The following is a 12,138-nucleotide window of genomic DNA, read 5'->3' on the forward strand; positions in this document are numbered from 1 at the left end:
CGTTTCAAATATATCTCCAGCTCACTAGTCTTATGATTCATTTTCGAGAGACTGACGTACTGAGCGGGAGTAAACGAGACTGAGCTAGTGAGCCACTCGATCGGACGATGGCGTTTATCATGCGAAAGAGAGAGATAGTTAGTTATGGCTCTGTGTCTTTTCGATTCATATTTCACAAGGTCATAGACTCAACCGTCTTGCTTTGAACAAGCGAAAAAGTATTTTTTTACAACCACATAAGGTTGCATTTTGGTTGCTTTATAAAATTATTTCACTGAGCTAAATGAGCTGAAGAGCTAAATGAGTGATATTTGCATTTTAGTTACTTTATAAAATTATTTCACTGAGCTAAATGAGCTGAAGAGCTAAATGAGTGATATATATCCTAAGATCAAAATGATATATATCTCTCTTTTCTTTTCAGTGATATAAAGTTCGCATGGCTAATTGTTTGATTTGCGGCGGCATCCTTTTCATAGAGCCGGCACGTGGCGAGGCGGCGCGGTAGAAAGCAAGGAAACGTACTATAAATAAAGGAATTATTTTAATTCCAGTCATTTCCAATTGAGCTGTGCTTCGAGTCTAACTTAATAATTGTTTTTACTAATTCTCGTTGTTTTCTAAAAACGTATCACGTGTACAATTTAATATGAGTGACGAAGATTCAAATTATTCTAGTCCGAGTAACGAGAGTTTGAGTCACAGATCTAAAAGACCCAAAAGCAAATTTGAGGAGTTTTTCGAAATAATTCATGCATCCCAAACTGCCTTCTGTAAATTGTGCCAACATAAAAAGATTGAAATAAAAATGAAAAACAGAAACACTTCAGGCTTAAGGAAACATCTAATATCTTTCCACAAAAAGGAATCAGAAATATTTCTTCCTGTTAAACCAAAATTAAGTGGAGATATCACAAGCTTTTTAGTAACCGCTGGAAGAAGTGGACAGGTAAGAATATTTTTTTAACAGTTAAAAGAATTTTAACTCTGCGTAGCTATTCATGCGATACTTTCAAAAACGCCACTAACTTACGTAAGTATTTTTGAGTTAGTGGTATTTTCATCTAGGGGTGCGACATATTAAGTATGTAATTATCGTCTTAAATATTTTTTACCTGCAACTTCAGTACCTGCTGAGAGGTTATTTTCTAAAGCATCATTAGTAATTAGAAAACATAGAAATAGGTTAAGTGATGAGTCAGCCAGATGGTTACTTTGTATTAATTCTTGGTCAAAAAAATTGATATAAAGTATCATAACCTAATGATAAAGCTGTTGATTTGTGTTGTATTTTATTTTTTATTCAAATAAATGATAAATCGTAAAACTCTTTTATTAAATTTCTTATAAGTTGAGGGTTCAATCTCTTTCTAGACAGATAAGTATTGTTCTTTAAAATACAGTCAAGTTATTGTAATTAATTTGTTTTTTTACATGTTTTAGCAAATGTAAGCTTATAAATCATAAATGTTTATTAAGAAACAGTTACTTCCATGGAAAACGACATATAGGTCAGTTGATTTTTCGAATTTCTTATCAAATCTTCAGTTATTTATTAATCTGCTTGATCTTTACTATGGCTATGTTAATTCAAGTTCACCTGTTCCAATTCTAATACGTTTTTCTAAGATTTAAAGTAAACTTTAATAAATAGTAATAGACTAATAGGTAATTGCAAGACTTGCAAGACTCTTGCTGCAAGACCAAGACCAAGACCAAGACTGGGAGCGCAAGACCAAGACCAAGACCAAGACCAGGTGTATTGGCGCAAGACCAAGACCAAGACTGGCTAAGTCTCGTCTTGTTCTTGCATTTGGGCAACACTATTTAATTTATAAAATATTATTTTATATATATTTAATAAACAAGCATATCCGCACGATACCCGTAGTATACGGCGTATTTGACATTACTTATTTCTCTCACAATTTTTAAATTCAAACTATTTTGTCATTTCTAAGAGAACGCTCGAGAAAGAGTACAGAGCGCATGATCGAGAATTTTGACAAGGGCTAGCGAGAAAAACGTAATTTGGTTTTGTAATAAATAAAATTGTGGATATCGGATATCTATATTGTTCGAGTGCTAATCTATAAATAAATATATTGTTTAACTCCTAAACTGGTGACCCCGCTTTTGAACGATGGATAAAGAATATCAAGATGCATGTAGCGGTACCACGCCGACAGAAAAATCTCTCGATAGTAATATTGAAATTTTTAAAGTCAGCGCTAGACTGCCCCCGTTCTGCCCGGAGGAACCTGAACTTTGGTTTGCGCTAGTAGAAGGGCAGTTCACAATATCTGGTATAACAAGAGATGCTACAAAATTTTATTATGTAGTGGGCCAGCTTGACAACGAAATTTCCAGAGAGGTAAAGGATATTATTATTAGTCCACCACCTACTAACAAATTTTTAAAGCTGAAGACCGAGCTGATTAAGCGGCTAGCGTCATCTAAGGAAAAGAAAATTAAGCAGCTTTTGATGCACGAGGAACTTGGAGACCGTAAGCCCTCTCAATTTTTGCGCCATTTAAAGAGCCTTGCTGGTGCTAATGTTCCTGATGACTTCCTACGGACCATTTGGGTTAGTCGTCTCCCGCACGGAATCCAGACAGTGCTCGCAGGCCAACCATCTTCAACCTGCATCGACGATTTGGCAGATTTAGCTGATCGTGTCCACGAGTTGGCTACTCCGTCACCCGTGGTGGCGTCTGCCAGCCAACCCCAAGCCAGTTCCAGCTCAGCCGTTGAAGCACTAACTAAAGAAGTCGCCGAACTTCGGAGACAGTTCCAGCAACTAGCATCAGAAAGAAGAAGTAGATCCAATACCAGATCCGCAAGATCATCTCAGCGCAGATCGGCATCCAGGTCTAAACGATCGCAGTCAAACTTCAGGAAGTACCCACTTTGCTTATACCACTGGAAGTTTGGAGTGAAAGCCAGCAAATGCATAAAACCATGCGACTTCAAGGAGGGAAACGCCAGGGGCGGTCAATAATGGCGACTGCTGACTGCCCATCCTCTGCTACTGGTCGCCTATTTCTCACAGATCGAGCTTCGAAGGTGCAGTTTTTGATCGACACAGGAAGCGATCTAAGTGTCTACCCTCGGTCCCTTCTTCGATATCGTCGTGCCAAAACGAACTACAATCTGTGTGCTGCAAATGGTTCTATTATAGCTACATATGGTTTTGTACATTTTAATCTAGACTTTGGCTTGCGAAGATTGTTTAATTGGCGATTTGTTGTAGCCGATGTAACTAAACCTATAATAGGCGTAGACTTTTTGAACTTTTATGGTCTAATTGTTGATTGTCGTAACAAACGTTTGTTAGATAGTATAACTTCACTTTCATCCACAGCCAAAGTCGTTAGTTGTAGTAATATAGCCTCTGTCAAAATCTTGACCGGTGAGACTCGGTATCACAAAATTCTTGAGGAATTTCCCGAAATCACCCGTCCAAGTGGTACATATCGCGACATTAAACATAATACTGTACACCATATTCGCACCACTCCAGGCCCTCCAGTATCTTGTACTCCACGTAGATTAGCACCCGATAAACTAAAAATTGCTCAACAGGAGTTCGAGGCTATGCTTGCTAATGGGACGGCTCGACCTTCACAGAGTCCTTGGGCATCTCCTCTTCACCTAGCGCCTAAAAAGGACAACAGTTGGCGTCCCTGTGGTGACTACCGTATGCTAAATGCCCGAACTGTACCTGACAGGTATCCGATTAAACACATCCATGACTTTGCACACAATCTCGTGGGCTGCAAAATTTTCAGCACCATCGACTTACTGAAGGCATACAATCAGATACCTGTCGATCCAGCAGACATTCCGAAGACCGCGATTACTACCCCATTCGGTCTGTTGTGTCTGGCGGGCTACTGCGCCCCGACGGTTGTTGTCGGGATCTTGTATATATACTTAATCACTTTGAAAACTCTGATAGCGCGATGTAGCATACGTCAGTTTTCTCTAATTAAGTAGTTTGTAGTCGTTTTGTATTTCGCGCGATAGATGTCGCCACATCACTCCCCTCCGAGACCGGAGGTCGATACAAGGTTTGACATCTTGTGATGCTTGCCGGGTCATTGGAATGTTTCAAGGCGTCGAAACCAGGTACCGCATAGTTCATGCTGTGTCGGAACTGTCTGCGGTAATGCGTAGTGGCTGAATGGTGTGTTGACAAGTCGGAACCAGGTGCCGCGTAGTTCATGCTGCGTCGGAACTGTCTGCGGTGATGCGTAGTGGCTGACTGACACGTCGACAGGGAGAGAAGTGCGTCTCTGCTTTGTGACCGGCCGAAGTGCAGTGTGCGGTGCCAAAGTCGCTGAGAAGGCTGTGGGTGATGACCAGGAATGCGCGTTCGCTGCATGCTGATGGTCAGGATACCCGTAGTAGTCGTGGAGCTGGCTGCCTGTGTATGAAGCTTGAAGAAGTGATGATGATGACGATGAAGGTTGCGCTGCTGTTCATACTTGGGGTCACCAATTTGTAGTGTGAAGAAAAGGGAGGATCCTCCGACCAGACGGAAGTTGTGTCTGGCGGGCTACTGCGCCCCGACGGTTGTTGTCGGGATCTTGTATATATACTTAATCACTTTGAAAACTCTGATAGCGCGATGTAGCATACGTCAGTTTTCTCTAATTAAGTAGTTTGTAGTCGTTTTGTATTTCGCGCGATAGATGTCGCCACAACAAACTACGTAATTAGAGAAAACTGACGTATGCTACATCGCGCTATCAGAGTTTTCAAAGTGAATAAGTATATATACAAGATCCCGACAACAACCGTTGGGCCGGTAGCCCGCCAGGCACAGCACCCGTCTGGCCGGAGGATCCTCCCTTTTCATTGGTTGATGAGGAATTCAATCACCATGTTCCTCACACCACCATTTCCCAAACTGGTGACCCCGAGCATGAACATCAGCGCAGCCTTCGCAAAAGCCACGTCATCGTGACGTCATCATCACTTGACCCCAAGCATAAACATCAGCGCAACCTTCATCGTCATCATCACTTCCTCAAGCTTTCGAGCAGCAAGTAGCATCCAGTATCTACGACTTCAGCCAGCCAGCAATCTACGGCTACTACGGGTATCCTGACCACCAGCATGCAGCGGACGCGCATTCCTGGTCATCACCCACAGCCTATCAGCGACTTTGGCACAGCACACTGTACTTCGGCCGGTCAGCAAGCAGAGACGCACTTCTCTCCTGGTCGACGCAGCAGCCAGCCACTACGCAGCACTGCACCACTCCGACTCACTGGAGCATATGCAGCATCCCCGCAGACAGTTCCGACTCACCGTGAACTATGGCGGCATCTGGTTCCGACTCACTGGAACATTCCACTGGCCCGGCAAGCATCACAAGATGAATGGACGACTTAACCTGCTATCGACCTCCGGTCTCGGAGGGGAGTGATGTAGCGACATCTATCGCGCGAAATACGAACGACTACAAACTACGTAATTAGAGAAAACTGACGTATGCTACATCGCGCTATCAGAGTTTTCAAAGTGAATAAGTATATATACAAGATCCCGACAACAACCGTTGGGCCGGTAGCCCGCCAGGCACAGCACCCGTCTGGCCGGAGGATCCTCCCTTTTCATTGGTTGATGAGGAATTCAATAACCATGTTCACCACGCTACCAAAAACTTGTAGGCTATCTGGTATTTATTATTTGTTTATGTATATTATATTTATTTGTATTACACATATATTAATTTTTACTATTTAATTTATAAAATATTATTTTATATAAATTTAATAAACAAGCATATCCGCACGATACCCATAGTATACGGCGTATTTGACATTACTTATTTCTCTCGATATTTTTAAATTCAAATTAATTTGTCATTTCTTAAAGAACGCTCTAGAAATAGCTCAGAGCGCATGATCGAGAATTTTGACAAGGGCTAGCGAGAAAAACGTAATTTGATTTTGTAATAAATAAAATTGTGGATATCGGATATCTATATTGTTCGAGTGCTAATCTGTAAATAAATATATTGTTTAACTCCTAAACTGGTGACCCCGCTTTTGAACGATGGATAAAGAATATCAAGATGCATGTAGCGGTACCACGCCGACAGAAAAATCTCTCGATAGTGATATTGAAATTTTTAAAGTCAGCGCTAGACTGCCCCCGTTCTGCCCGGAGGAACCTGAACTTTGGTTTGCGCTAGTAGAAGGGCAGTTCACAATATCTGGTATAACAAGAGATGCTACAAAATTTTATTATGTAGTGGGCCAGCTTGACAACGAAATTTCCAGAGAGGTAAAGGATATTATTATTAGTCCACCACCTACTAACAAATTTTTAAAGCTGAAGACCGAGCTGATTAAGCGTCTAGCGTCATCTAAGGAAAAGAAAATTAAGCAGCTTTTGATGCACGAGGAACTTGGAGACCGTAAGCCCTCTCAATTTTTGCGCCACTTGAAGAGCCTTGCTGGTGTCAATGTTCCTGATGACTTCCTACGGACCATTTGGGTTAGTCGTCTCCCGCACGGAATCCAGACAGTGCTCGCAGGCCAACCATCTTCATCCTGCATCGACGATTTGGCAGATTTAGCTGATCGTATCCACGAGTTAGCTACTCCGTCACCCATGGTGGCGTCTGCCAGCCAACCCCAAACCAGTTCCAGCTCAGGAGTTGAAGCACTAACTAGAGAAGTCGCCGAACTTCGGAGACAGTTCCAGCAACTAGCTTCAGAAAGAAGAAGTAGATCCAATACCAGATCCACAAGATCATCTCAGCGCAGATCGGCATCCAGGTCTAAACGATCGCAGTCGAACTTCAGAAAGTACCTTCTTTGCTGGTACCACTGGAAGTTTGGAGTGAAAGCCAGCAAATGCATAAAACCATGCGACTTCAAGGAGGGAAACGCCAGGGGCGGTCAATAATGGCGACTGCTGACTGCCCATCCTCTGCTACTGGTCGCCTATTTCTCACGGATCGAGCTTCGCAGGTGCAGTTTTTGATCGACACAGGAAGCGATCTAAGTGTCTACCCTCGGTCCCTTCTTCAATATCGTCGTGCCAAAACGAACTACAATCTGTGTGCTGCAAATGGTTCTATTATAGCTACATATGGTTTTGTACATTTTAATCTAGACTTTGGCTTGCGAAGATTGTTTAATTGGCGATTTGTTGTAGCCGATGTAACTAAACCTATAATAGGCGTAGACTTTTTGAATTTTTATGGTCTCATTGTTGATTGTCGTAACAAAAGATTGTTAGATAGTATAACTTCACTTTCATCCACAGCCAAAGTCGTTAGTTGTATTAATATAGCCTCTGTCAAAATCTTGACCGGTGAGACTCGGTATCACAAAATTCTTGAGAAATTTCCCGAAATCACCCGTCCAACTGGTACATATCGCGAAATTAAACACAATACTGTACACCATATTCGCACCACTCCAGGCCCTCCAGTATCTTGTACTCCACGTAGATTAGCACCCGATAAACTAAAAATTGCTCAACAGGAGTTCGAGGCTATGCTTGCTAATGGGACGGCTCGACCTTCACAGAGTCCTTGGGCATCTCCTCTTCACCTAGCGCCTAAAAAGGACAACAGTTGGCGTCCCTGTGGTGACTACCGTATGCTAAATGCCCGAACTGTACCTGACAGGTATCCGATTAAACACATCCACGACTTTGCACACAATCTCGTGGGCTGCAAAATTTTCAGCACCATCGACTTACTGAAGGCATACAATCAGATACCTGTCGATCCAGCAGACATTCCGAAGACCGCGATTACTACTCCATTCGGTCTATACGAATTCCCTTTCATGACCTTCGGACTCCGGAATGCGGGTCAGACCTTCCAGAGGTTTCTAGACGAAGTCACTAGAGGTCTAGACTTTGTTTTTGTTTATCTGGATGACATTTTAGTCTTTTCCAAGGATGAAGAGCAGCACGAACACCATCTCCGCCAAGTTTTCACCAAGCTCAGAGAATATGGCTTGCTAGTGAATACGGCAAAATGCATTTTCGGTGTGCCCGAGGTAAAATTTTTAGGTTACTCAATCTCCGAGAACGGCTCCAAACCATTGGAATCCAAGGTACAGGTGATTAAAGAATTCCCAACTCCAACCACGGTACGTCAGCTCAGGGCATTTTTGGGCATGCTCAATTTTTACAGGAGATTTCTTCCTAAAGCAGCTGCAGTCCAGGCTCCACTACATGCGTTGCTGACGGGTTCTGTCAAAGGGTCACAACCTATTAATCTTAAGGGGGAGGCCCTCGAAGCCTTCATCGCATGTAAGAACAGCCTCGCAGAGGCAGCTTTATTAGCACACCCCGACTGTACTGCTAAACTTGCCTTGGTGACAGATGCCTCCGATAAGGCAATTGGTGCAGCCCTGCAACAGTACAAAAACGGAGCATGGCAGCCACTAGCCTTCTTTTCGCGGAAGCTTAGCCCATCACAGGTGAAATATTCACCATATGACAGGGAATTGCTCGCCATATATGAAGGCATAAAATATTTCAGATTTATGCTCGAGGCCCGGCATTTCGTTATCTATACTGACCATAAGCCGATCAGTTTTGCATTCCATGAAAGGAAGAAAAACTGTTCACCTAGACAGTATAGATACCTCGATTTCATTGCTCAATTCACATCCGATATCCAACACATATCTGGCAAGAGTAACGTAGTTGCCGATACCTTGTCGAGAATTGAAGAATTAGGTAAACCGGTGAGTATCGAGAACATAGCCCAAGCCCAATCGTGTGACTCAGAGCTCCAAACCCTTCTAACAGCAGGTTCGTCTCTGCGTTTAGAGAAGCTGACGGTACCTGGAAGTCGAGTTCCGTTGTATTGCGACGTCAGTACACCGACCTCTAGACCCTATGTACCTAAGATTTTTCGCAAGCAAGTCTTTGAGAGCCTTCACTCGCTGAGTCATCCTGGCGCTAGTGCGACTATAAAACTCGTTGCAGAACGATTCGTTTGGCCTGGGATACGCAAAGACTGCCGTGAATGGGCTCACGCGTGTCTAGCATGTCAGAAAGCCAAGGTCAATAGACACGCTACTTCACCTCTCGGTACGTACACCTTGCCTAAAGTTCGTTTCAGCCAAATCCACATTGACATTATTGGCCCTTTACCACTTTCGCAAGGCTATCGGTATTGTCTAACGGCAGTAGACCGATTTACTCGGTGGCCGGAAGCAGTGCCGATCGCGGATATTACTGCGGAAACAGTGGCCCAAGCACTCCTGTCAACGTGGATCGCTCGATTCGGTTGTCCATCTACAATTACAACCGACCGTGGTCGTCAATTTGAGTCGGCGTTATTTCAGTGCCTCTCAAAGACCGCTGGTTTCGAGCATAAGCGCACGACTGCGTATCATCCAGCGTGCAATGGCATGGTGGAAAGATTCCACCGTCAACTCAAAGCTGCCATCGTTTGTCATGCTAATGACAGGTGGACGGAATCTCTGCCATGGGTTCTCCTAGGCATTCGTAGTGCATTCAAAGAGGATCTTCAGTCCTCATCTGCGGAGCTTGTTTACGGGGAGCCGTTAAGGTTACCGGGCGAATTCTTCCAGCCTGCTGATGGTGGTACAACGGATCTCTCTGACTTCTCCGCTCGCCTTAAACAGATCGCATTACGATTAAAACCTTCGCCCGCTTCTCGTCACGGTAGCCCAAAAGTCTTTGTTTATAAGGAACTAGCAACCACCGATCACATTTTCCTCCGCGAAGACGCATCGCGTGGTTCTCTTCATCCTGCATATTCAGGCCCCCATAAGGTTTTGTCAAGGGATGACAAAGTTTTCAAAATACTTTTAAAAGGTAAAGAAGTCACGGTATCAATAGACCGCATTAAGCCGGCCTTTATACTGTCTGATCCTACAAATTCTGAACCAGAACCTTTACCAGATGTTCAGAAACAGCATACAACTCGTTCTGGACGCCGGGTTCATTTTCCAGATTTTTATCGCCCTTGACGGTCTCTGGAGGGGGGTGGTGTAGGCTATCTGGTATTTATTATTTGTTTATGTATATTATATTTATTTGTATTACACATATATTAATTTTTACTATTTAATTTATAAAATATTATTTTATATAAATTTAATAAACAAGCATATCCGCACGATACCCATAGTATACGGCGTATTTGACATTACTTATTTCTCTCGATATTTTTAAATTCAAATTAATTTGTCATTTCTTAAAGAACGCTCTAGAAATAGCTCAGAGCGCATGATCGAGAATTTTGACAAGGGCTAGCGAGAAAAACGTAATTTGATTTTGTAATAAATAAAATTGTGGATATCGGATATCTATATTGTTCGAGTGCTAATCTGTAAATAAATATATTGTTTAACTCCTAAACTCCAGTTTAGGAGTTAAACAATATATTTATTATTTTTTTAAACTCCAGTTTAGGAGTTAAACAATATATTTATTTATAGATTAGCACTCGAACAATATAGATATCCGATATCCACAATTTTTATTTATTACAAAATCAAATTACGTTTTTCTCGCTAGCCCTTGTCAAAATTCTCGATCATGCGCTCTGTACTCTTTCTAGAGCGTTCTCTTAGAAATGACAAAATAGTTTGAATTTAAAAATTGTGAGAGAAATAAGTAATGTCAAATACGCCGTATACTACGGGTATCGTGCGGATATGCTTGTTTATTAAATATATATAAAATAATATTTTATAAATTAAATAATAAAAGTTAATATATGTGAAATACAAATTAATATAATATACATAAACAAATAATAAATGCCAGGTAGCCTACACCACCCCCCTCCAGAGACCGTCAAGGGCGATAAAAATCTGGAAAATGAACGCGACGTCCAGAACGAGTTGTATGCTGTTTCTGAACATCTGGTAAAGGTTCTGGTTCAGAATTTGTAGGATCAGACAGTATAAAGGCCGGCTTAATGCGGTCTATTGATACCGTGACTTCTTTACCTTTTAAAAGTATTTTGAAAACTTTGTCATCCCTTTTCTTCACGCTTCACACGCATCGCCAAACTGGTGACCCCGAGCATGAACATCAGCGCAGCCTTCGCAAGTTACGTCATCGTGACGTCATCATCACTTGACCCCGAGCATGAACATCAGCGCAACCTTCATCGTCATCATCACTTCCTCAAGCTTTCGAGCAGCAAGTAGCATCCAGTATCTACGGCTTCAGCCAGCCAGCATCTACGGCTACTACGGGTATCCTGACCACCAGCATGCAGCGGACGCGCATTCCTGGTCATCACCTACAGCCTATCAGCGACTTTGGCACAGCACACTGCACTTCGGCCGGTCAGCAAGCAGAGACGCACTTCTCTCCTGGTCGACGCAGCAGCCAGCCACTACGCAGCACTGCACCACTCCGACTCACTGGAGCATATGCAGCATCACCGCAGACAGTTCCGACTCACCGTGAACTATGCGGCATCTGGTTCCGACTCACTGGAACATTCCACTGGCCCGGCAAGCATCACAAGATGAATGGACGACTTAACCTGCTATCGACCTCCGGTCTCGGAGGGGAGTGATGTGGCGACATCTATCGCGCGAAATACAAACGACTACAAACTACGTAATTAGAGAAAACTGACGTATGCTACATCGCGCTATCAGAGTTTTCAAAGTGATTAAGTATATATACAAGATCCCGACAACAACCGTCGGGGCAGTAGCCCGCCAGACACAACTCCCGTCTGGTGGAGGATCCTCCCTTTGCGATGGTGAATGAGGAACTTAACAACCTATACCATCGCATTCGCCAAATAGGTAATTATGCTTATTGAAAAAAGTTAAGTATTTTTATTACTTCCAACGTATAGGAATAACCGTAAATCGATATCCAGGAATACTAAGCTTCTAAAAAAATGTCGACAATAGTCATAATAATAAAATAATAAAAACATTTAAAATTTAGTTGACGTAGTTTTGACGGTACTTACACGTACATATACTGATGAGGACATTTGATCGCATGGCAACATTGTAATCTGATACTAATTGATCTTTGGAGTATTCTAAAGGTTTTGTCGATGTTGCTAAGACTTGATACTTTTATTTGCAATATATTTAAAAGTTAATTAGTGCTCGCGGTTTTACCCGCGTAATTTCT

General features: G+C 42.5%; 2 protein-coding genes across 2 annotated transcripts; both read left to right on the forward strand.

Annotated features, from left to right (window-relative positions):
• The first annotated feature begins 2,143 nt into the window (after nt 1–2,143).
• On the forward strand, nt 2,144–3,001 carry LOC123660597. Its single transcript, XM_045595651.1, has one exon. It carries the CDS (start codon nt 2,144–2,146, stop codon nt 2,999–3,001), a length of 858 nt encoding a protein of 285 aa, XP_045451607.1.
• A 3,068-nt stretch (nt 3,002–6,069) lies between these two features.
• Nucleotides 6,070–6,927, forward strand: LOC123660598. Its single transcript, XM_045595653.1, has one exon. The coding sequence runs from the start codon at nt 6,070–6,072 to the stop codon at nt 6,925–6,927; it is 858 nt and encodes a 285-aa protein (XP_045451609.1).
• The last annotated feature ends 5,211 nt before the right edge of the window (nt 6,928–12,138 follow it).

This window comes from Melitaea cinxia, chromosome 15 (assembly GCF_905220565.1).
Source record: "Melitaea cinxia chromosome 15, ilMelCinx1.1, whole genome shotgun sequence".
NCBI classification, from domain to species: domain Eukaryota; kingdom Metazoa; phylum Arthropoda; class Insecta; order Lepidoptera; family Nymphalidae; genus Melitaea; species Melitaea cinxia.

Excerpts from the sequence above, each read along its gene's own strand:
- LOC123660597 (XM_045595651.1), top strand. The coding sequence starts at position 2,144 with ATGGATAAAGAATATCAAGATGCATGTAGCGGTACCACGCCGACAGAA.
- LOC123660598 (XM_045595653.1), top strand. The coding sequence starts at position 6,070 with ATGGATAAAGAATATCAAGATGCATGTAGCGGTACCACGCCGACAGAA.